The 25,354-nt window shown below is 35.7% G+C and overlaps 1 protein-coding gene across 3 annotated transcripts in view; it reads left to right on the top strand.

The window, feature by feature from the left end:
- The window catches only part of JAK2 (Janus kinase 2), a 143,117-nt gene that overhangs the window by 104,970 nt on the left and 12,793 nt on the right, over positions 1 to 25,354 (top strand). For all 3 annotated transcript variants that reach the window (XM_075209147.1, XM_075209156.1, XM_075209164.1), the window contains 16 exons: positions 471 to 590; positions 5,343 to 5,500; positions 9,683 to 9,794; positions 10,098 to 10,284; positions 11,632 to 11,759; positions 13,364 to 13,498; positions 13,906 to 13,993; positions 14,753 to 14,880; positions 18,217 to 18,355; positions 19,627 to 19,778; positions 21,364 to 21,514; positions 21,626 to 21,762; positions 21,901 to 22,090; positions 23,841 to 23,965; positions 24,636 to 24,808; positions 24,996 to 25,113. In XM_075209147.1, the coding sequence (XP_075065248.1) occupies positions 471 to 590; positions 5,343 to 5,500; positions 9,683 to 9,794; positions 10,098 to 10,284; positions 11,632 to 11,759; positions 13,364 to 13,498; positions 13,906 to 13,993; positions 14,753 to 14,880; positions 18,217 to 18,355; positions 19,627 to 19,778; positions 21,364 to 21,514; positions 21,626 to 21,762; positions 21,901 to 22,090; positions 23,841 to 23,965; positions 24,636 to 24,808; positions 24,996 to 25,113 (2,241 nt within the window). The remainder of the gene's footprint in view (positions 1 to 470; positions 591 to 5,342; positions 5,501 to 9,682; positions 9,795 to 10,097; positions 10,285 to 11,631; positions 11,760 to 13,363; positions 13,499 to 13,905; positions 13,994 to 14,752; positions 14,881 to 18,216; positions 18,356 to 19,626; positions 19,779 to 21,363; positions 21,515 to 21,625; positions 21,763 to 21,900; positions 22,091 to 23,840; positions 23,966 to 24,635; positions 24,809 to 24,995; positions 25,114 to 25,354) is intronic.

Raw genomic sequence — 25,354 nt, forward strand, 5'->3', positions numbered from 1 at the left:
GCTCAATTGTGTGTGTTTTAAAGGAAATTATTTTTATGGAGCCCAGCTTGTGAACATGTATGTAGAATCTATGTGGCTGACCACTTTGCATAAAAAGAAGAAAAGAAAAAGCTTTTTACATAATACCACTATCGCGCCCACAGGTACATAGACCTCTTGGTATCCCTGCTTAACATTAGAATGAAGCTGTTCTAGTCTATGTAAATACTATACAACAAATTCTCGGACAGGCAAAACTTTTTTTGTCTACCTTCTTGGTATACTCATAAAGGGGCAGCCTACAGGCCACTTGTTGTATTTAAATGATTCACACTTAGTTATATGGACAATTTTCTTGTTTATATTAATAGATTTAATTATTCTGAGAGTTATCCCATTTGATTAGTGGTTTGTTGTTTCACAGATTTGATTCAATTATCTAACTTGCAATGTCTCAAACCTTGTTAAAGTGCCTATGTAATGTATTACAGGACTTGCATACCTATTGTGACTTTCCTAATATCATTGATGTGAGCATTAAACAAGCCAGCAAGGATGATTCCAGTGAAAGTCGAATAGTGACTATCCACAAACAGGACAACAAATCACTGGTAAGTTGCTTATTGTTCTTCTGTTTATGATTTAATGGAGTTTAATTGAATTTAAGTATTGTCTCAATTCTTTTTCTAATAGGTTAGTGACAAATTGGCATGCTACATTATTTCACAATACTGAATAGTGGAATTAGTGCTACCAAATATGTATTATTAATGCTGTTAATATGGTTTTCCTTTAAAAGTTCCATCTAAACTATGCAGTCCTCTGTCTGAGTCTGAGTTTACACACTTTTTTTTTCTTTCAAAGCAAAACATATGATTATTATAACTCTATTTACACAATTGGGTTACACTGGCCTGTATATAATCCCCAGTCATAATCCAGCTATTCATGTGACAATCTGTTCATGCCTCTTTTTCCTCATTTTAACAGTTGCCGTTTTGTTGTTGAATAAATGGATAGTGTGCTATTACTGTCATCATTTAAATAAATAGAACCTGTTAGAGCCTCTCTTTTGGCTTGTGCACACAGGCATTCTACATGCACACACGGTATGTTCATTCTGCACTGTACACATCTCAACCAGAACTGAAAATAAGGTTCATTGAAATTGTAGGGGTAAATGCTAATTGAATATGGTTGCAGCATGACCAGTTATCTTGAATCCATGTTCAGTCCAACATTTTCTCTTTTAGAACATTTTATCCTTTGTTACTGTAAAGACAAACATAAATAATTTTTCATCTATAGTGGATTCAAATTAGATAAAGAGAAAGGTCATGGGAGATTATAATAAAAAAATATATATTAATAATTAATAAAATATATTTTATTTTTATTTATTTTTTGTGTAATACACATAAATTATAGTGACAGTTACTCAAATGTTACCAAAAAAAAAGTTCTATAATAGAACATTCATTTTGGTAGAGGGGAAAAAAAATACCTTGTGTCCAGCACAACAGGCACAGAAGTGTGCTACTTCAAAACGTCTCTTGTAGAGAATGGGTTAACCTAGCTCAAGCTTTTCAACTTTCTATAGTTTGAACTCTAATTTTGAGTTTAAAAGTCCTCACACATGGTAATTTATTGCAGTGAAAATGTACTATATATAAGAAATTTTGCATTTATATTTTGCACTGCTTTCTTGCAGACAACTTGATGCACTATTTATATTTGGTATACACTTTGCCAACTAAATGTAATGTTTGCTTTTGGCCTACTGACATTTTTTAAATAACTCTGCTTAGGTTGACTGACCACTACAAGATTTGTTATGTAGCATGTGTGAGAGATTGGTACCCAGCATCATTAAAGTTGAAGCCTGCCTGGGGCCCAAGTTTGAAATCAGACTTATGGGTCTTCAATGCAAATTTGTGAAAGTGAGATTTATATTTTATGTAACTGTACAGTTCTCCCAAATGTTAAGTGGTAATCCCTGGCTTTATGTCCAGAAACATTGAGATTGAGCAAGGGTAAAGTGTTTGCGTGTTTTTACAGTAATAGGGTAAACTTGGCAAGGTATCCAAGCACTGTTTGCCAGCAGATAATATCTTACATTTGAACTATTGTTTATTGGACAGCTCTGCACTACTCAAGAGGAGCCAGTCCTAGCAGGTTATTGAGGGAGAAGTAAGCAGCCTCCATCCCCATAACCTGCCTCTTTAGAAATGAGTAAGACCAAAGGCATTTTGTCCCCAAACTACTATGGGCAGCACGGTGACTGTGATTAGCACTTCGGCCTCACAGCACTGGGGTCATGAGTTCAATTCCCGACCATGGCCTTATCTGTGCGGAGTTTGTATGTTCTTCCCGTGGTTGCTTGGGTTTCCTCCGGGTGCTCCGGTTTCCTCCCACACTCCAAAGACATACTGATAGGTTAATTGACTGCTATCAAATTGACCCTAGTGTCTGCCTGCCTGCCTGTGTGTTAGGAAATTTAGACTGTAAGCTCCAATGGGGCAGGGACTGATGTGAATGAGTTCTCTGTACAGCGCTGCGGCATTAGTGGTGTACATATATAAATAAATGATGATGATACTACTCACACCACCAGAGAGGATTAGTGTGGAAACTGAGGAGTTTCTAAGAATGGTTATGAATTACAGTTCCCACTGGGGTGGGTTTACCAAAAAGGACAGTGTGATCAAGCTGATTCAGTTACTGGCACTCTGTGTCAGCCTGTATAATGTTTGTTCCAGAGTGGGCCCTCTAAAACTGAGCTAAACCGCTGCCACATCTGCAGTAAGACAATCTCTATGGTAGTGGTAGTCATCAGCCATAAGTACAAAGCATTTATTGTGTGTAAATCCTCTATACACTGCAACTGTGCAACTGAAGTCAGTATATTTTCTCATAAAAATGATTATATTTTTCAATAACAGTGCTAGGTGCTGTAACTTGTAGTAACCAATTGGACACTTGCTTTTATCTTCAAAACTACAGTAGAAAAACAGCGAGAATCCTGTTTGTTGATATGTGTTAAAGCACATTTGTGCACATTACACCAAATTATTAAATAAGCACCATAACATTTTAGTAGTTAAATAGAGTGAATCTCATTTTTGCTGTTCACAGGTTCTTAAGAGTAATGTTTTACTGACATTTTGTTTGCATAAATGATTACAGGGAGTATCCATACTACTTGCGTGATATTTGGTAGTCAAATAGAAATTATGGCCACAAACTCATCTAAGTGTCTACTGGTCATGTTATCGTGAAAAATAGTAGATTACTCTCTTTGCTTTATAAAACAATAACCCTGTTTTATAAATACTTTTCTCAGTCATCGGATTACAATGAAGAGAGATACTGGTTGCATGTTTTCACCTAAATAGGGCACATGACATAGCAAAGTGTCTCCTCTGTTTATTAATTTTGCAATTTCTATTGCAATTAAAGTAATCTTGTTTAGAGTGAGTAAGACAGGAATTCTCTTTGTTTATATTGCTGTATATTAACTGTGTAAGTGCCGATTGAATTTTTACAAACAGTACTCACTATATATTAGTTGTAAACAAAAGTGTGGAGTGTGGGAAAGTAAACAGTGTGTAGACACTTGTGTTACTTCACTCCTGTGTTTTGGAACTGATAATCGTGTGGTGTACTGGGCTACTGAACTTTTCACAAATCTCACCACTATCAGGTTTCCTGTGTCACACTGTTCTTGAGTGATCAGTAGGCTATCCTACATGGTGATAGCTATTTGCAAACAACTTCATTTTCCTTCCTGAAAACAGCTAATTGTTCCTTCCTAGCAAAAAGTACATGCTCTGCCTTTTTTTTTTCTTCTTTTTAAAGCTATATGCATTTTGTTTCATATCCCATTGCATGTATGCAGATGTACCAGAGCTCACTGCAACAAGCAGCATAGTTGCTGCAATCACTTCAGAAGAGAGTGACTTGCGCAGCAATAATTTGTCAGTTGACAAGCTGCTCACTTGTTTTATATATTCAGTAGTGCGCTGCTGTAAAGCTGATTCATTTAGTTTTCATTGTTTCTTGTATAACTGTATGCTTGAAATTGTGAAATCTGGATTAATTATGTAAGATGGTGATACCTCAAATGATTTTATATTTTTAAGGAAAATCAGATTTATCATTCTTAAAATACACAAATTAAAATTAATTGAAATAAATATACCAGACACAACTTCAGCACCTGTTGTGTTGCCCATGTTTTAGTGCTATACTTAATTGTTCAGTTTGAAGGTGATGCAAGGACAAGTTAAATTACTAAAAGTTTGCTGGCGACCAGATCCAGCAAAACGTAAAAATAAAAATATTTTCTTCCTGCTGATCTTGAATATTACTATACATGGATATGGTGCTATGTGCTGGTTGCATTTTTTGGCATTGGTTTACAGTTATGTAATTTTTAATTTTATTCTCTTTTGAATATTCTACTTTTAAATGTCATACTAAAATGTAAGCTATATTGCCTGTTAATAGACTTAAAAACACACATTCAAGGTTACAAGAACAAGGCATTGTTGACGGGCTGGATTTAGATATAGGTAATTGTTTTAAATTGCATTTTATGATGTGTGTTTTTAGGATATTTTGTTTTACCTTTTATGTCGTGGGGCTTGTTCATAGCTACAAGCCCTGAATGTTGAAATGTTTTATGAAAAATAATGGTGGTTAACCACTGTATGTAAGCTGCTGAACCTGCTCTGCTTCCCTAAAGCCATTCTCTCAACCCCTAAACATACTCTGGATCTGGGCAGTGAGCATAAGTGCACATCATTTTCATAAATACTCAAATATATATATAAAGTTAAGGTCCGCATCAAGGTTTAATTTAGGGTTTGGAAAGGCCAAAAAACCTTCTTAACCCTAACAAAAACAAAACTGGGGGTGGGGGTCAGTCCACACTGTTGTCTGCCACTAAACCCAAAACTAAAATGAATTTCTGATGCTAATCCTCTGGCATTTAACAAACAAAACAAAAAAAAGTGAATTTATTTGAAATGATAGACAGCTATGTCCTGTAGTACCCTGTCTGTGTCCTAAATATGTCTACTGGTATGTGACAAGTGCGGCGGGTACCAGTTTTTCTTAGATGTTTGTGTATATCATAGTTGCACTTTTGTAAGGCAACGTTGTGTGTATGTATTTCTATATATATATATATATATATATATATATATATATATATATATATATATATATATATATATATATATATATATATATATATATATTATCTCTCTCTCTCTATATCTATATCTATATCTATATATATATATATAGATAATCATTCCTTTCTCTGTGCTAACTACTTGCTGACTTATTTTCTCTAGGAAGTGGAATTTTCTTCATTAAAGGAAGCTCTCTCCTTTGTGTCACTTATTGATGGCTATTATAGATTGACAGCAGATGCACACCATTATCTTTGCAAGGAAGTCGTGCCTCCCCACATACTGGAAGGTATTCAAAGTTATTGCCATGGGCCTGTTTCGTAAGTATACTTTGTTTTTAAAAACACATTTTACTGGGATAAAATTGCACTTTTAATACCTTGTTATGCTTAATTAATTCCAAATCTCAAAATGTCTTTTTCATAATTGAGTACTTTGTGTGCATCTCCCCATCATACCAAATTCACATTCGTTCTGATTTAATCTGGTCAAGTGAAAAAAGTGTCAATCGGTAATCTCCATCTCATCATGTGAGTTCAACCAGGCAATGCAAACAAAAGCAGAAGGAGGCTGCTCTACATTGTAATCTGTCTGATCTGCAAGGCACCTGAAGAACTAGATTGGTGTAATTTGCTGGTGGATTTGGAAATATGGCAGTTGCATCAAACAGCCAGACTGAAGTGTGTGCATAGGGCTTTAGTAAGATACAGTGACCTTATGGACAATAACATGTTATCAACTTGCTTTACACTCTGTAGAGCTGCCTGTTTTGCAAAGGGCATAGTAGGCAATAGGTTTTATATTGTATTTTCATCTATATTTGCTCTGAAAGAATAACCAACAAAATAATTGACATACAAGTTACCTCTATTTTAAACAAAATTGTATTATTCATATCTAAAATGTGTTTCGGTGGGAAAACTAAAGTACTAGTCATCTCACCGGGCTTTTGCTATTCATCAATAAAATAGAACTTGTACAAGACAAACCAATACTGGATCTAATTGCCTGGCAGCATATGACTAGTACATTATACTCTGTACAGATGGAAATTATCTTAATTCTGTTTCCCTAAATATATTACAGGTGAACAGAAGGGTTAATATACAAGTGTTGCTTTTAGTGGTTTAGTCATTCTATCTGAATGTAATCAAATAGTATATGCTGGTATACGTATGCGACCTTAAGCTTGTGATTTTATCATGTTTCATCCCAACCTCATCGAACGTTTTTATCATGAAGCCAAAAATGTAATTGCTAATTAACCTGGTAAAACAATGTACATGTGTAACTGTAGGTTACCATGGTAAAGAAATGGATGTACAAAGTGTTCTCGCTACAAAATCATCAGATCTTATGCTATAGCCAAAATGTTAAGCAGCTGTTAAATCCTGACAAGAGAAGTCTGTAATTGCTTCAATTAGGCCTGGTGCTATATGTATTCTAATCCAGTGTGTCCTCAAAATCAACAACCTCTAGCTGTTTTAGAGACCTATTCTAAGAAGTTTGAAAATGATTCAGAAGTGCTCTACTCTGTGATATGTTTTGGATCCCATTAATATATGCCTTTTTGTGGTATGTAATAGGTGGCCCCAGATCTGCAAGCAATTCCAGCATTAAACTAAATATTGACTTACATGGCCAATTATAGTTTATACTCCTGGTGCTGTTTGACATGCATCATTTCCCTCCTATGTCATAGCATAAGGGTAGAGACCACAATTGTATTTACCATATAGCCAAACTAGGGGGCAGCGCAAAAATTTAATTTATGTTAATATGATACATTTTTTTCCCTTTTGGTTTTACCAACAACACATTTTTTCCCCCAATAAAATTGGAGGTTAGCTGGGTGTTAAGTATTGGTGCATAAGCACCTGGCGGTGCACAGTTACTACTTTAGGGTGTATTTACTTACAGTGGCTAAGGGTGCCCCAGCTTTAAATACATCTCTAAATAGGCCAATGTGCAATTTAACATAGCCTTAACGAAACCCTGTTTGTTTTGATATAATTTGGGCATGTTTTATGTATAGATCTCTTTTCAATTAGAGATTCTAGGTGTATATACATGGTGATGTCATTGTCTGTCTGTTATTGTATTATCTTCCAATTTCATATGATTCTGCTTTTAATATTTTATGAGCTGTTTTAACATTATTGTGTTGCTCAAGTACAATAAATTTTGATTTACTATTTGGTTTGACCTTATCAGTGTACACTATCTGAAGGGGGCGAGTACCACAGGTTTTCCCAGCGCACGGCATTTTGTATATATCCTTCTAGGTAACGATTTGATGAATCGTGGTTTGAGCTGCAGGGTTGTCCATGTGATACTCCTATTATAGAGATTATTATATTGGTCTGCTAGCGCCAAGGGCGATTTTCTAGGGAATCTTTGTTTTGATTAAATCTTAAGTACAACATTATGACAATTGACAACTTTGATCAAGCATTTGAAGACTCTGGAGATGTAGCCTTCACAACTACATGTCCCTTACAAGGCAGTATTCTAAATACACACAAAAAAAGTTCAACATTAAGCTCAAGTCTATCACCTCCTAATGGCCAAGATCAAGTGTAGTTCTGTCCGAGAAAGGAGAAGCCACTCACCGAAAAGACTGCCTATCTTGGTCCTCTGGCCAAAAGGCAAGCAGCAAAAAAAACACAGGGCGAAGTGCCCCCCAGAGTAGCGCCTAGGGGTGCTGGAAAATCACGTGGGTATTGGTCACCCTCACTGTGACAGGGTAAGGCACGTAGCAAGTTAATCTCACTTTTTTGTTTGCCCCCTTTGCCCTGGCCTTTTGGCTGCGTGGGACCATTTTTAAATCGCCCGCCTGAAGGCAGAGGACTGTGAACTCGCAGTACTAATTTATTTTCTTTACCACGTTTGTGCATTTATAGTTTTGTTTTTTCACGGACATGGGCTGCAGGTGCTATTATGGACTCTGATTCTCACGATCTGGGATGGGTTGTAACCCTGAGGTTTCCAACCCCCTGAACCTCCTTTTGGTGGAAAAAGGAGGTTCAAGGGGTTGGCAGAACCCAGCGCAAATGAAACCCCCCTAGGTTTGTTGCAATGGGGGTGTCTGCAGACCCTTGCCTCCTAAAGCATCTTATGGTTCCGGGGTTCGAAAATAGAGGGGCTCTTCCCTTCTAGATGAGTTATTCATAATCCTCATTATTCTGCACACCATTTTTGCATTTCCACCTCCTCATTCTTCTCTCTGATTCCAGTCTAAAGACAGCTGGTCCAACTGATATACTAGCTGCTGGATTAGTTACACTGCCATTAGTCACTGTCTGTGTTGGCACCATTAGGACTGTACGTAAAAACATTTGTTGAACTGTAACTGAGGCTGCTTAAATTATTCTCATAACATGTTCTCTTTCAAATTGTATTATTCTGTTGTACACAATCTGATATTGTATGTGCAGTGGTGATAATGCAATTGGTTATGCATATTCCCTTTTTTACTTTATCAATACCAGTTTGTTACGGCATTTTTTCGTCTGGGTATGCTATTATTGCTATTCACATTGTGTTCTAAGAAAGGATTTGGGCAACCTTACTTTTAATATAACCACCTCCCCTCCTTCCTCAATACCAATGTTCCCCCAGGAAGAAATGCTGCTGCTCAAAGTTGGGTACTACAATGCATGAATCCTCTTCAATAGAGCTCTATGGAGCACTATTAAAGAGGAATGGGTGGATTGATTCATCCAGCCCCTTGAGTCATGACAAGATTAGGCTTGTGGTTTCAGGTAAAAGTGGGGAGTAACCTACTCCACCCGCTCTATTTGCTACGTGGAGGCGGGAATTTATATTGAAGGGGTTAGTCCAATAATGACCAAAATCTTTTTAAAATTATATTCTTTGCAAATGAGAAGTAAGTTTTATAGGTATGGACCAATATAAGGCAATATAAACATCTAAAAGAGTAATGGTTGCTCACAGACAGAGTGATCCGGACGAATTTGTCCAATTTGGCCATCTTTCAGCACTCAGGCCAAATATCTAGATCCAAGCAGCCACCATTTGTATGAACATATGAGGGATGCATACATTGTTAGATGCTGTCATTGTCTGACTGCATTTACCAAAAGCTGATGGCTCCCCATTTGGATCCGAACACACTGTGATTTATGGTTAATTAGGTATGCACTTGAATCACAAAATATTTGCAGGGATGATCCTCCTTTGCCACATTTTAATACTGACCTTTCTTTTCTTGCATAGTCTAAGACTTTGAATCAATTATCAAGGGACTCTCTTTTACTGTGATGTGCTTCATGAAATTTTCTATTCTTGGCTACCCATGTTATGACGTGCCATCATCCTGCTAGAACAGCCTTCCTATGTTTTCCATCCATTAATGCATTGGTTTTTGTGTAACTGGTTTAAAAGCATATCCTTCACTGATTAATCGTCAAAGTTTGGTTTGAAATAATAAAAAAAATTTTAAGCAACTTTTTTTTATATTTCTTACTTTCAAAACATAGGATGGAATTTGCCATTGATAAGCTGAAAAGAGCAGGCAACCAAAAAGGAGTTTTCATACTTAGATGCAGTCCTAAAGAATTTAACAAGTACTTCCTCACATTTGCAGTAGAGGTAATTACATACAGAATGCCTATGTTGTTATAAGCTTACTATGCTTTTGTAGTTTATGCCATTACTTATGACACAAGTGTTTTCCTGTTAATGGACATAATTTCACAGGACATTTGTGACCAGTTTCTTTTCAATGATTGGAATTTTTTTCTGTTCTTTTGATTTTCATTGTTCCCCTTGAAGTATCTGTTATGTCCGTTCTATATATCATTAATGTGTATCAATGTCATATTGAGAGAAACTGTGCATATGTTTTGTAAAACTGTTATTTACCCATTACTTATCTTGTGTTTTGCCATTCAGCGGGCTGGGGTGCTTGAATATAAGCACTGCTTGATAACAAAGACTGGGAATGGAGAATACAACCTCAGGGGCGCCAAGAAAAACTTTAGCACTCTAAGGGATTTGTTAAACTGCTACCAGAAAGAAACTGTCCGCTCTGATGGCATCATATTCCAATTTACCCGATGTTGCCCCCCTAAAACTAAAGGTCAGAAGTGTTTTTGAGAAATAACACTAAAATATACATATAATCATACTATATATATATATATATATATATATATATATATATATATATATATATATATATATATATATATAGACTAATAACCAAATATCTGCTCATAAATTACTGTGTAACAAAACCAATATGAATATGAAATTATATAAATAACTAAATGTTGTAATGCGAGTGTGTGCGTGCGTATTTTACCGTTGCGATCGCATCACGCCACGTATTACGTGGCGTACGCTTCGCAATCGCACGGCAAACCAATATTAAACCAATATACTTTCGTTCATCCAATTATACGACTTCAAATATATATATATATATATATATATATATATATATATATATATATATATATATATATATATATATATTATATGTGTGTGTGTGTGTGTGTGTGTGTGTGTGTGTAAAATCATTCACCTAATACTATTTTTCATTTATAAGTGCAGTGACAGAATTCTGAAATTTAGCTAAATATACATACTTTTATTTTTTTCTTGCTAGGTATTGGTAAAGCATCTGGGGGCAGTTGGTGTTACTATGACTTTTATGTTTTTATTACAAGTTAGTGTTAATATAATGATTTAAGTAATGACCCAGTGACAAATATTTCAGCGTTGATGTGACTTTTACTAGGCTTCCATATTGTACTTAAATCCTTGATGTTACAGTCTGCACATTGGCAAGGTTCACCTGTGGCTTTTAAAATGCTGTGGAAGAATTTAGAAGTGCTGGGTAATATAAAATAGATAAAAGTAAATATAACTGAACATTTTACAGAATATCACTGGAAAGAAACGTGTTTTCACTTGACTATTTAGTGCTTTGTTCTGTTGGTGAGATTATGTCTGTGAATAGAGATGTAGGGCTAAATGTATCAAGCTGCGAGTTTCTGGCAGGTTTGAAAAATGGAGTTGTTGCCAATAGCAACCAATCAAATTCTAGTTATTATTTTGTAGAATATACTAAGTAAATAACTAGAATCTGATTGGTTGCTATTGGCAATATCTCCGCTTTTCAAATTCCCCAGAAACTCTCAGCTTTATACATTTACCCCCTAGCCTCTTGGTAAACTTCATGGATGCCAGTAATAACACCTGTGGTGTCTAAAATTACAGACTATTAAGTAAGTTCAGCATTATATATATATATATTTTTTTAAATATTCGATTTTACACTAACTATTGCAATTGTATTTTGAAGATTGTTTTCTCTTATTATGTATTTTGAAGGTTTATATAGATATTTGCTGAATTGACATAGCTGTGAATGTTTCGGGTTTTCTTTATTTTTAATTGATAAATTCTTGTCCTTTTTCAGAGAAATCAAACTTGATTATCTTCAGGAGCAACAAAGTTTCAGAGGTCCCTACATCACCATCTTTACAGAGGCACAATAATGTGAATCAGATGGTCTTTCACAAGATCAGGAGTGAAGACCTGATTTATGTAAGTTTTTATATAGTGATACATACCTTCTGCATCCATAGCCAGCCTATTCTGTCTTCTGAAATGATCTGTCCTCTCTGTTAAACTTTACATCCTAATTGACGGTATAAGGTTAGAATTATTTTACACAAAAAAGGACTATCCTGGATGTAATAACTCCCCAGCTCACTTCATTTTATAGACAGCCTGAGGTCTAGTTCTATTACTCTGGCTGGCTGTTTCCCAATCATGCAGTGGATGGGGCTGAATTGAATTAAAACTGCTGTTACATTAAGGAGAAATCAGTTGAAACTATAGAATAGTTACGATCCGGTAAATCATTCATAATGTAGAATAATTTTTACATTATTTTGGTAATTAAATTTGCGATATTAGAGGAATCCTTTAAACATGAAATATCTTATTTTGTAAATACAAATTAATTTGAAACCCTGTCTTGAAAACTAATTTTGTGTACAAAAACTATACAAACTGTCCATTATCTCGTAATACAAATGTAATTCCCAGAAATCATGTTAACACCTACTGAGGCTCGGCTTCATTAACCATCCTCACACTGTCATGCAGGATATATGGGTAACTGCTAGGCTGTATGTAACGCCACAAAATGACACATGTACATGCTCAGCTCTTCATATCGTGAATCTGGCTGAATCACTGAATAAAGCTCAATCAGTTTAGGTTAGTTCGGTAGATATGTATATAATTTGTGTTGAACACAATAAGCCATTTTGCCATTTGTTTTATTAACTATATGATGCCAAATAGTCTTTGGATAGAAATGTCATCCACTTTCATTCACAATTGGTGTTTAGTGCACTCAGTCATAATGCTTGAAGTGCAGTAACCAGAGACGGAACTAGCAAGCGGTGGGGAGGGAGAAACTCGGGCCCCCGACCCTCTGCATCTGCATCAGGTCCATTATCTCCATGGGCTTGTGGTGCACCGCACCAATGGAATTTCCTCCACTGGCAGTAACATCTTTGTGAAGCCAAATATCCCTAATATATGACTGCACGTCATTACCCTACAGGGTCTCCTCTTTCAAACCAGTAGATTTTGTTCCTTTTTCTCAGGGTTCTCAAAACCAGTTCTGAGGGAGCCCTAACAGTGCAGGTTTTCCATATCTCCTTGCTGGACCATCGATGTAATCATTACAGACTGACGCATTGTAACAGATCTACAGGTTATACTAATTATTTCGCTTGTGACCTGGAAGACCTGCAGTATTAGGATGTGGTACCCCTGCTCTATGTCATGTGCATACAAAGCAAGTGACAGAGAGAAAAACATTTAAAAAAAAACCCCCAGAGAAACTGTCACCATTGTTTGTACTGTTCTGTTTAATAAAACAATGTTACCGAGATACATGGGGTGAAACCTGCAAGAAGGTCAGGTCAGTATTTAGAGGACTTGTTTTTGTTTTTTTTTATAATCGAATACAGGATGATCATAGAGGCAGTTAACCGTACAATATGGATGGTATAGAATTGCAAAGCTGGATATAATTACAAAATATGTAGAGAACATATTTGCTAATAGAACTTCCAAAATATTACTCTCTACATGTAAAAAACAGTATATAAGTATTGCATGTCTTCCAGGAGGAAAATCTTGGGCAGGGTACATTTACCAAGATATTTAGAGGAAAGCGTGAGGAATTAGGAGACTACAATCAAATTCATGAAACAGACGTTCTTCTGAAAGTCTTGGATAAAACGCATAGAAATTATTCTGAGGTTTGTTTTTCAATTTTCGGCCCATGCAATAACAACAATGAAATCTTGGACTGTAAGGAACAGAACATTAATTGTTGCAAATCTATAGAATTTTAGTTGTGAAATTATATATATATATATATTTGAATCACAAAACATAGATCTAAATGTATAATTCAGCTTCTGAGAGTTTTAAAGAGAACAATTTTTCATCTCACTCATGTTTGTTTGTTTCATCGTTGGTTGTGACTCATGGTTACAACTACATTAGATTTTTTTATCAGCATAAAGTGAGTTTATTGCTTCTCATGGCTCAAATTAGCACGTGGCAAGAAACAGTTGCTAGAACGTGACAACTCTTTGTGGTGTTTTCATATATTAACATTTTTATGCACTTACATATTCCTATTTGTTTTGTGATTTTTCAGTCTTTCTTTGAAGCAGCAAGTATGATGAGCCAGCTGTCATACAGACATTTGATCTTGAATTATGGAGTCTGTGTATGTGGAGATGAAAGTAAGTAAATTTTATTTTGCTTAATCTTGCCTATATATAGTATATTGATGTCTGTGCATTAAATGTTTGGTTTTTGTTTTTTTACACAGTGTGATAAAAGTTAAGCACTACACACAAAAATTAACATTGTATTGGCATGCTGCACTCCATGCAATGAAAATGTCACGAGCAATATGGCAATGCATTTAATACTTGTAGTTCCGGACAGCCAGCATGTACTACCTCATACCTCCTTTGTATAGCCCCCTTAAAGTACAGAATTCTCATTCACAGAACCTTCTTGGCATGAAGTTGAGACCTAAAAACTATTAGGGAGTGATCTGCACTGAAATTGATTCCTTTGGTTGCAGCACTTATAGGTATAATGTACTACAATATTTTCTATAGTTAATTCACATTTGTTGGAGCTGACTAGGCACAGAGGAACCCTGGGTTTGTGTTGATTGATGCCTGTACATTTTTATACCACTCCATGCTGCATTTGAAAATAGTAACTGAATCTTAATTTTGGTTAACTTGCAAATAACCTAAGGTTAGCAATTACTGTCCACAGCTACTAGAAGTTTTGTGAGTTTGCATAGGTAGCTTAGTCTAGTTTTATTTAAATAATTCTTGCTTACCTTTATTTAAGCTCTTAAGATGCTAAGGTTGTCAAAATAAATTTGTGTAAGCATAAATGGGCATGTATTGATTAGATCTCAAAGCAGACATTTGTCAGTCATATTGTATGTCTTTTATTTTTTTTTTTTTTTCTCTTAGGTATTCTAGTACAAGAATATGCAAAATTTGGCTCACTTGACATATACTTGAAGAAAAACAAACACTCAGTTAATATTATGTGGAAATTAGAAGTTTCAAAGCAGCTTGCATGGGCCATGCATTTTCTTGTGAGTATATTACCGCATGTGGCTGTAAAATTTTGCACATGAAGTTGGTGATATTTGCCCATTTTGACCAGTTTTACTCTAGCTATGCCACCCAGCATGAATGAAAGGTCCGTCGGGGTTCCAGCTCTATACACAAATTCATTGTGAGGAGTAGCTCCCGTAGATTCCAGCCTCTGGGGTAGCCCATGATTTATTTTATTTATTTATTTATTTTGTGGGGGGGGGCCCAGGGGTTGAGTTGAAGAAAAGTAAGTTAGGATTAATTGAAATGATGTCTAAATTAAATTTAATAAGACGCTAGATGGCAGGACTGCCATGTAAATGTTAAGGTGCAAAACAGTTGTTGGCTAGGATTATCCTTTGTGGTGTATATACATATACATTCTTCTCTATATTTCATCTTTACATAGGATTGTTGGTTTTAAAGGAGAGTCAGGTTATTTCCTCTACTTGAAATACTGAACCATGTGAATTGGGCTTCAGCAGTATTGGGGTCAGCGTTATACACTCTTAACATTTGCGTATAGGAAAGATCCCAAAACAGCAGCAATGGGTGAAAGGTGTTAACATGGAGATTGTGTTCCAGTCAGTTTATATGCTGAAAAGCTGAGTGGCTAAGGTCCCATCACTAAGTTCAGGGGTGTTGTATTTGTTTACATCAAGGAACTAGAGAAAGAGTCCACTGAATTGAGACCGTCAAGGGTATTAACACTCAACTATAGTCTGACGTTCATCAGTGGTGCCTGGCCAAAGGTATTTGAGGATTTCAGTATTACATTTTAAAGTCGTTTTTATCATAAGGGTAAGAAGCTAGATTACATTTCACAATATTTCATATAGAGGTTGGTCAAAGAAGGGATTATGTTTGAACCCATGACTGATCCTGACATTTGTATAAAAAAAAAAAAGTGTCTTCAGACTTGAAGTAATTTAGGTGTGTGTGTATATATATATATATATATATATATATATATATATAATAATAAGTAATTCTATCGTTTTAAAATAAGCATTGCCCAATCAATTGTATGTGTTTCCAAAGCACAAAGTATTTATTTTAGCAGATGTAATAGTCAACAATTCAATACATTATTATATTATGATAAAGTACAGTACAGCACAGCCAATAGATAAATACATACCAATGCAATCGCATGCGCTCGCTGCGCACCCGGTGGACAGTATATCTGTTAGAATACTGTGTCAGAGTTGACTGAGGGCCAGGGTGTGTGCAGCAATGATTATATACAGTACAGTGTTACACTTGAACAATAGAGATGACGTGGATTGTTTCTATAGGTCCAGACGTTGGGTGGGTCCAGGGTAAACAGATCATAGGTTGATTAAATCTAAGGAATCCAAAGGTGGGGGTCGTCTCTCCAGGGGGTCTGCTCCTTTCATAGCCAGCATCATACAAAGGATTATTCCCTAATATCAATAACTAGAGTATGCAATGTGCGATCTCTTCACCGATTGCACCGGACAGCTGCTGCTGATTAGGGGATCAATATGATATCAGGCATGACACCTTTCCTATAACCTACACCTTTAATAACACTAAAATATACATATAATCATACTATATATATATATATATATATATATATATATATATATATATATATATATATATATATATATAGACTAATAATAAACCAAATATCTGCTCATAAATTACTGTGTAACAAAACCAATATGAATATGAAATTATATAAATAACTAAATGTTGTAATGCGAGTGTGTGCGTGCGTATTTTACCGTTGCGTTCGCATCACGCCACGTATTACGTGGCGTACGCTTCGCAATCGCACGGCAAACCAATATTAAACCAATATACTTTCGTTCATCCAATTATACGACTTCAACTATATATATATATATATATATATATATATATATATATATATATATATATATATATATATATATATATATATATGTGTGTGTGTAGTGGCTGTTCTACTAGCTAGTTGATGTTTTATTCCTTATACTGAGTTCTTATATAAAGAAAAGACTACATCATAGTTTAATGATTTAAGGAGTGGTTTGGTGGCTTTCCTTGATCCAGAATGTTCTTATAGGGCAGTGCTTCTCACACCTGTGAACAGTGAATGTTTTCCATACCTCATGCCAGGAATATGAGTGTATCATTTAGTGACTCACTGTTAAATATCCAGTTGTGCAATGATGACAAGTTTGAGAACTACACTTCTTACTTTATTTATTAAATTCACTCTGTATAATCACACACATTACACACACTCACATGTTCAGTTGTCTCTATCTTCACTGGTGTTGCCGAACCCCCCCAGTTATGGCCATTGTACCTCTTCACTGGTGGCACTGCACAATGTTGTTTTTGTTTCTTAAGTCCCCATTTCAATGATGCAGTTGAAGCTAGCTGCAACATAGAATCAGTTGGTTGAAACAGGTATTGTAGTTAACTGCATTATAAAAAATATTTGATATATTGCTGCATCCAATTATTCAGAAATGTGAGGTGGTCCTTAGAAGACTTTTGCCGCTTACAGGCATGAAATATATGGAAGGTTTCAGTCCTCAAACTGATGAATATAACACAGATGGTGTCCATTATGAGGGAATCTTGTACTTACTTTGTAAAGTATAAACGCACATTTACACAGCGGAGCACGGTGGCTAAGTGGTTAGCACTTCTTCCTCACAGCGCTGGGGTCATGAGTTCAATTCCCAACCATGGCCTTATCTGTGGAGTTTGTATGTTCTCCCCGTGTTTGCGTGGGTTTCCTCCGGGTGCTCCGGTTTCCTCCCACACTCCAAAAACATACTGGTAGGTTAATTGGCTGCTATCAAAATTGACCCTAGTCTCTAGGAAATTTAGACTGTAAGCTCCAACGGGGCTGGGACTGATGTGAGTGAGTTCTCTGTACAGCGCTGTGGAATCGGTGGTGCTATATAAATAAGTGATGATGATTAACCACAGATCTGTTTATCATGTTTAGTTTGTCTACTGAAAATCATATTACATTGTCATACTTGCAGTTTAATGTAGTTTACTTTAATGCTGATATGATGTCATCTTTATTATTATTATTATTAACTTGCACATACTGCTAGTTTTCAGTGTATTGGTATTTTTAAAAAAATCATCTGTACTGTTGACCTCACTAATATGGGCTTTAGTTCAGGAGCTAAGTTATGTCCACTTAGTTATAGTTAACTGACAAAAAGCAGAATGTTTTATATGCATTATCTTGTAATTCTTTTTCTCCTCAATATAACAACAATACAAGCAAATGGTCCAATTTTTCAATTATATTTTAGCCATCTGTTTCTTTTTTCTTTTTCATGCTTTAGGAAGATCGAAATCTAGTGCATGGCAATGTGTGTCTAAAGAACATTTTGCTGATCAGAGAAGAAGACCGGAAAACAGGAAATCCTGCTTTCATTAAGCTGAGCGATCCGGGAATCAGTATTGCCGTTCTGCCAAGAGAAAGTAAAAAATATGTGCATGTCAATTGTTTCAGTAGACGTGTTCTTATTTTTATTTACTCGCCATTTTGTCACAGAGCTAGGGCTTTTACACACAGACTGTGAAAAAATAACACTTTTTAAAGCCTTAAGAAAACCTTGTACATGAAAAGGTGTTCTTAAACATGATTCTAACAATCTTAAAAGCAAGCCTAAAGCTTCCATGCAGCATATCATACTACATGCTTGATGAGCATAGAACTCCATTCTATTTTACAGTGTGTGAATGCTGCAGGCAGCATTGCAATATGTTGGACTATCTGTCTCAAGCTGTCTTTAATAGGCTCTGAGACAATGTTAAACGCTTTAAAATAACCCATGCGGTACCATAGTCAAGATATAAGATTATGGCATGAAAGAATTAAAGTACAAACCTATATACCAAATTATTCAATACACCTCAAACCCGCAAACTGCAAAATAATTAGATGATTTAAGGTGTTTAACTAGCAGTGAAAAGGGGAACCAAGGAGTGAGGCATTAAGAAATATCTATAAAAGTGTGTTCAAGAAACAACAGGCAGAAATAGTTATTAGAGTATATATAACCCAATATTATATTTTGACCACCTGCTATTACTGTATAATTACTCTTTCTTGTGGAAAAAAAACATGTTGGATGTATGAACATTGTTTTATATAGAGCCATTTGACACCACAATCTTTCTGTATCAGTGTGATAGGAGTCTCGCATCACTTCACTATGCTGTCTGTAACGCTGCTCCTTCAACTATCTATCTCTGTCTGTGACTTTCTACCTGCCTCCATTCCCCCTCCTGACATAGCCACTCTGCCCCTGGCAGAAACAGTCCTGCGATCACTAACATAATCTTACATGTGGCTAGGTCATTGACCCCCTCAAGATCAGAACACTCATCTGCTGCTTTGAATATTTTGAGGATCAGATCCTAGTCAACAAACACCTTAAAAATGTTTTTCTGGTTCTGATTTACGCCATCTGCTTCTGTGTATTCTATTCATGCTTATGCTTTTTCACAGTATGATTTCTTGTATCTGCACATCATCCACATCATTTATATACGTCTTATTTAATTTCCTGCATTTGTTATTATTGAACATTTTACACTCTTTCCAGTGTGCTATGATTAAAGTTTTGAATGGAAATAACCTAAAAACATCTGATATATGTAATATAGTGTGTGTGTGTGTGTGTGTGTGTGTATGTCTGTCTGTGTCTATATCTATGTATATCTCCTTTTGCTATTTTCCCATTAAGTTCTTCTGGAAAGGATTCCCTGGGTTGCTCCTGAGTGCATCGACAATCCAAAGAATCTCAACCCGATGGTAGACAAGTGGAGTTTTGGCACCACCTTATGGGAAATATGCAGTGGTGGGGACAAACCACTGAATGCACTGGATTCTCAAAGAGTAAGTGTGAGCTATAGGATGGGAGAGAGTAAGTTCTAACTATCATGCATAATGTGTCCAAATTAAGTGTCTATGTGTCTTGCCATGCTTTAAAAATGTTTTTTTTATATAATTGTTTAATAGATAAATGTGAATATATCCAAAACAAATTAAACATCTTAAATGCACAATCAAATTTGATAATTATATTTTTTGGGATGGGGAAATATCAGTGGCCAATATGAATGTAAGATGACCCCCATGATTTTTTCTGTAAGACAGGTCTTAAACCCTTTCACATACTGACTTTTCAATATCGGCATCATTTGAGAAAATATGGGTACTTTCTGTTCAACACTCAGTTGCACATATAAAGAGAAATGGTCTATTCACAGTGCAGAGCCTTCCCACTATTAGCTAGGCTACCAGTGTCAGTCATTTACCTGCCATAGTCTCAAGCATGTCTCCTCTGATGAAGACTTTCTCACCTACTCGAATGATGGAATTATTGCCTGCAGAAGGAATTACAGGGAATGAGCACAGTGAGTACAGTAGGCACTGTGGTGAACAATATTCCAGAAACAGACATTTAGTATAGACTTTTTGCTAATACACACGGTACTACCTAAAGCATAGACCCTGAGCAATCTGGTAATAATTGACTGAGTGGAGCAGTCCTTGTTTTTATTGGCTTTTTCGCTGCTACAGCCCCTATAACATTAGTTTTCATTTACTTCTCCTACCCATTTATGTTTATTATTTTTTATTTATAAAGCACCAGCATATTAAACCACTTTTTGAGGGCATCATAAGACAAATTAATAGATAACAAACAATGACATGAAACAGAAGGTAAAGATGGTCCTGTTTAAATGAGCTTACAATATAAGAGGTGGGGAACAGTTTCTGTGTAAGGTTGCGAAATAGCAAATTAAGCTGTTGCGTGGCTACTATAAGGCAGAAGCACAACCAGTGACCAATATTAAAGCTGCCATTGGCCGACTGGCATTATTGTGCAGCTACATGTGGTGTGGTACTGTTTGGGATAAGGAGATAAAGTGGAAGGTGGAAACATAAAAATGTAGTACTCTTCATTAATTTCCCATTCACTTAATTGGGCTGAATTAGTACTAGAAAGGACGATAGTGAGGCTGTGTGACTTCTATGTGTTTCAAAGTTATGTAGGACATAGGGCTCACAAAAACCTACATCAGAATCCTGGAGTCTCAGACTTTACTTACACCTGTCAGCACTGTGATTAACAACCCTCACATAACTGGGAGGAGATTGAAAGTAAAGTGCAGGCAGTGGTTGTCTAATGTGCCTTGGTTTGTCAATGTTGGAGTGAGGTGGCAAAATATTAAGTTTTACTTTTAAATACGTCACTCTCTTTTATTTCACTTAAATAATTGCAATTTATATTTGTGGCATCGTTTTTTTTTCTTCGATATAAATATTTTTTCTGACTGAGGTTTTACTGATTTGTTAGATTTGATAACACAAGGTGGGAGTTTTACTAGAAAACTTTAGTGTTCTTGATTACAGTAACTACTAGTTGACTTTGTATTACAATAAGGTAATGCACTGAGTTTTTTTGTTTTTTTAGAAACTGCAGTTTTATGAAGACAGACATCAACTTCCAACGCCAAAATGGATTGAGCTTGCAAACCTGATAAACAGTTGCATGGACTATGAGCCAGATTTCCGGCCTTCGTTTCGAGCAGTTATAAGGGAACTTAACAGCTTGTTCACCCCAGGTAGAAATCCAGAAGCAGTGTAGCTGCCAGCATGTTTTTTGTTTTGTTTTATTTCACTTTTTGTAAAGCAAATTGGCTAATTTCAGCTGCATTGTTGTTTTTTTTTTTTAGACTATGAACTATTGGCAGAAAGTGATTTACTTCCCAATATGAGAACAGGAGCATTTGGCTTTTCTGGAGGCTTTGAAGACCGTGATCCAACTCATTTTGAGGAAAGACACCTTAAATTTTTGCAGCAACTTGGCAAGGTGATTTATATATATATATTGCAATCTCAGGACACGTTATGTTTTGGGTAGCAGATTAACTATAACACATATTAACTAAACAAAAGGCACTAGAATATTTTAGAGAATATTATGTGAAAGGCTACTTAATAATTTCAGGGTAATTTTGGAAGCGTTGAGTTGTGCCGATATGACCCACTACAAGATAACACTGGTGAAGTTGTAGCTGTTAAGAAGCTCCAGCATAGCTCTGAAGAGTACATGAGGGATTTTGAAAGGGAAATCGAGATCCTGAAATCCCTCCAGCATGAGAACATTGTGAAATACAAGGGAGTGTGTTACAGTGCAGGTGAGTCCGACCGAATTTCTCTGTTTGTGGAGCAACCCTGGCTCAACATTAGCATCCAAATGATCAATGATAAAAATGAAAGCAATAATAATTATAATCTGGTTGGGTACGTTTTCCCGACTCTATTAACAAAGACAGTAAGTGTGCCTACCAAAAAATCATGATTAACAGAAATCCGACATGTATAGAAAACAGACTTGCCATAATACACCCACTCACTGTATCCGGCAAGGTTCATATTAATTACGACGGAAGGAAAAGCCACCTGTGATATTCACGTAACTTAAGAGGCCGACACTGATATTTCTGCATATGCACGTGCGTCATGACGTCTCAAACCAGGAAGTAATACCTGTCAAGCTGCTATGTAGCCGATATCCTCTGGATAGATTGTCCTCTGTATTAGTTAATCGACTGTTATTAGGTAGCGATACACTTTTATGCGTTGATCATATTCTACTCTCGATATGTGAACTTAGTTGGTCCTCATATTCACAATTCTCTATATGTTACTAAATCGGCATCATAGATGCTTATATTTTGTGGGCAATTGATGCAAGTGAATTAACATGCTCCCTGTTACTGCACACATCCTTTCATAGGATAGTTTCATATAACCTTATTAATAAATCAAAGGATATCATACATATTGTAAGTGTATATTGATACACAAACAAGTGTTTGTGTATCAAACTTGTTACTTATCATAGAATAAAGGACATTGTAAATATGCAAATTAATTCCAACATAAGAATGTGAATGTACTTTATGCATACAAGTATGGAAATAAATCCACTGAGTATAAGTTGCATAAACAAGTAGATCACTTATGCAAACAAATTAGATGATACACTATTTGGATTTGATTGGAATCCTTAACAGGAGCTTTAATTAAGATCTCATTGTTTATCTGGGTCACATACCACCCTTTATTAACAACATTCTAATATATTTTTGAGGAGCACATAATATACACATATGCAATGTATTATTATGTCAAGATTACTAATGCAAGTTGTTACCTCTGATATAAAGGTATCTGATATAAAATAATGATATGAGGGATATCCACCTATATATATTGCATGGCACATCTTTTTGCCTATTTGCTGTTAGCATGGTGGTTATTACTGAATGGTTTTGATGTTTTTATTTTTATTTTTCACATTTTCTGCTCTTTCCACGACTTCTTTATTTTTAATATATTGCCAGCATATCTTGATAGTAAAGGCTGATTGCCCATTGATAAGTACATATTGTTATGACTCAAAGATATTTTATTGATTTAAATAACAATTAATAAAATTTATATTTTCATGTATCTCTGGACCAGGAGTGCCTTTTCTGCTAATTCCAACTCTGGTCTTTTAGTGTTACAGTTTGTACTTGTTGGAAGAGCACCCCCTCATCAAGACAAGGGAACATTTAAGTCTGAATATTATTTGATAGAGGTTGGTCCCTTTCCTTGTGCGTTTACATACCCCTTTCTAACCAAGTATTTTATTGTACAAACATTGATGAATGGTTCAGTTTGTTACTGCTCATCTTTGTAGGTTGATCTTTTATACATTTGTGCATTTTTGCATTGAAAAATAACATAATATAGGTGTGTAACATGGAAGTCAGAGACTATTTTTAATAGCTTATTTTGTCTTTGTGACCTGTAATGTTTTTGATTTTGTACATTTGATTACTTGCACTTGATTACGTTTACTACAAATGACCAAATTTTATTTTTTTTAACTATAAGGACGTCGAAATCTTAGATTGATTATGGAGTATTTGCCATATGGAAGTTTAAGAGACTATCTGCAGAAACACAAGGAAAGGCTGGACTTCAAAAAGCTTCTGCAGTATTCCACCCAGATATGCAAGGTAATTCTTACATGTGGCTGCATAATTGTGTTACGGTACATATAAGTTCACCCCACAAAATCTGCATACCCTGAGCCATGTTATAGTTGTTTACCATAACCTTTAAAATTGATTTACGACAAATATTGCTCTGTCTTTAATTTCTGCATATGCACATCACAGTAAAAGATAAAAAAAATAATGCTATAGGGCAGTATTGGCTAACCTGTGACACTCCAGGTGTTGTTAAACTACAAGTCCCAGCATACCCTTCTAGCAATAAACTGCTATATATTGGCAAAGCATGCTGGGACTTGTAGTTTCACAACACCTGGAGTGTCACAGGTTAGCCAACACTGCTATAGGGCATCACGTTACAACAACAAAATATAACCATCATGTTCAGTTGTTAAAGACAGTTGGGAATTTGGACTGTCCCATTTGTTTTCCAACACCAGGTATGTCCATAACATTTAGTAGTCATACTCTATTGATTGTGTGTTACTACTGTAATTAGTAGAAAGATCATTCACAGACACAAATAGAATGAAAGCAGAGTCTGGGGAGTTACTTTTAATGCCCTAGTGAGCAAAGTAGCAATGACTGCAAAGTTTTTGTAACAGTTGGCAGAACAGCAGTAAAGTAAATGTAGTCTGTATTTTGTTGAACATTGTGCTCTTTGAATTTATAGGGCATGGAATATCTCACAATCAAAAGGTATATTCACAGAGATTTGGCGACAAGGAATGTTTTAGTTGAAAATGAAAACAGAGTAAAGATTGGGGATTTTGGATTGACAAAAGTACTACCACAAGACAAAGAGTACTACAAGGTTAAAGAGCCCGGTGAAAGTCCTATATTCTGGTAGGTGAATTGATTGGTTTTGGTTAATTGAAATATGTTCGATTAAGCTTAGAAAGCTGGAAGGTTATTTTGGTGAATTTTCAGTCCTGGTAAAATAATTCATGTTACTCATTTTCATGTTACTCTTTGAAGTTAGTTGCAGTATGTATTACTCGTAGTGACTAATTTGCTCATGTCATACTTACAGGTATGCTCCAGAGAGTCTGACAGAAAGCAAGTTCTCTGTGGCTTCGGATGTTTGGAGTTTCGGAGTTGTTCTTTATGAGGTGTTTACTTACAGTGAGAAAAATAAAAGCCCACCTTCGGTCAGTATGATATAATATACTCCTATTCACAGCTGAAAATCAGAATTACTTGCATACTGTTTGCTACTACGTCCAATAATACCGTAGTCCCAGCTTTCACAACTCACAATTGACCAGTACATACCAGATTTAGAGCTGCTGCTGTTATTATTATTATCCTTTATTTATATGAGGTCTGATATAACAGTATAATACAGTAAACAAATAACACTACAAGTGTCAACACAGCTACTGGGGTGCA

Source organism: Mixophyes fleayi, chromosome 1, assembly GCF_038048845.1.
Source record: "Mixophyes fleayi isolate aMixFle1 chromosome 1, aMixFle1.hap1, whole genome shotgun sequence".
In the NCBI taxonomy this organism is placed as follows: domain Eukaryota; kingdom Metazoa; phylum Chordata; class Amphibia; order Anura; family Limnodynastidae; genus Mixophyes; species Mixophyes fleayi.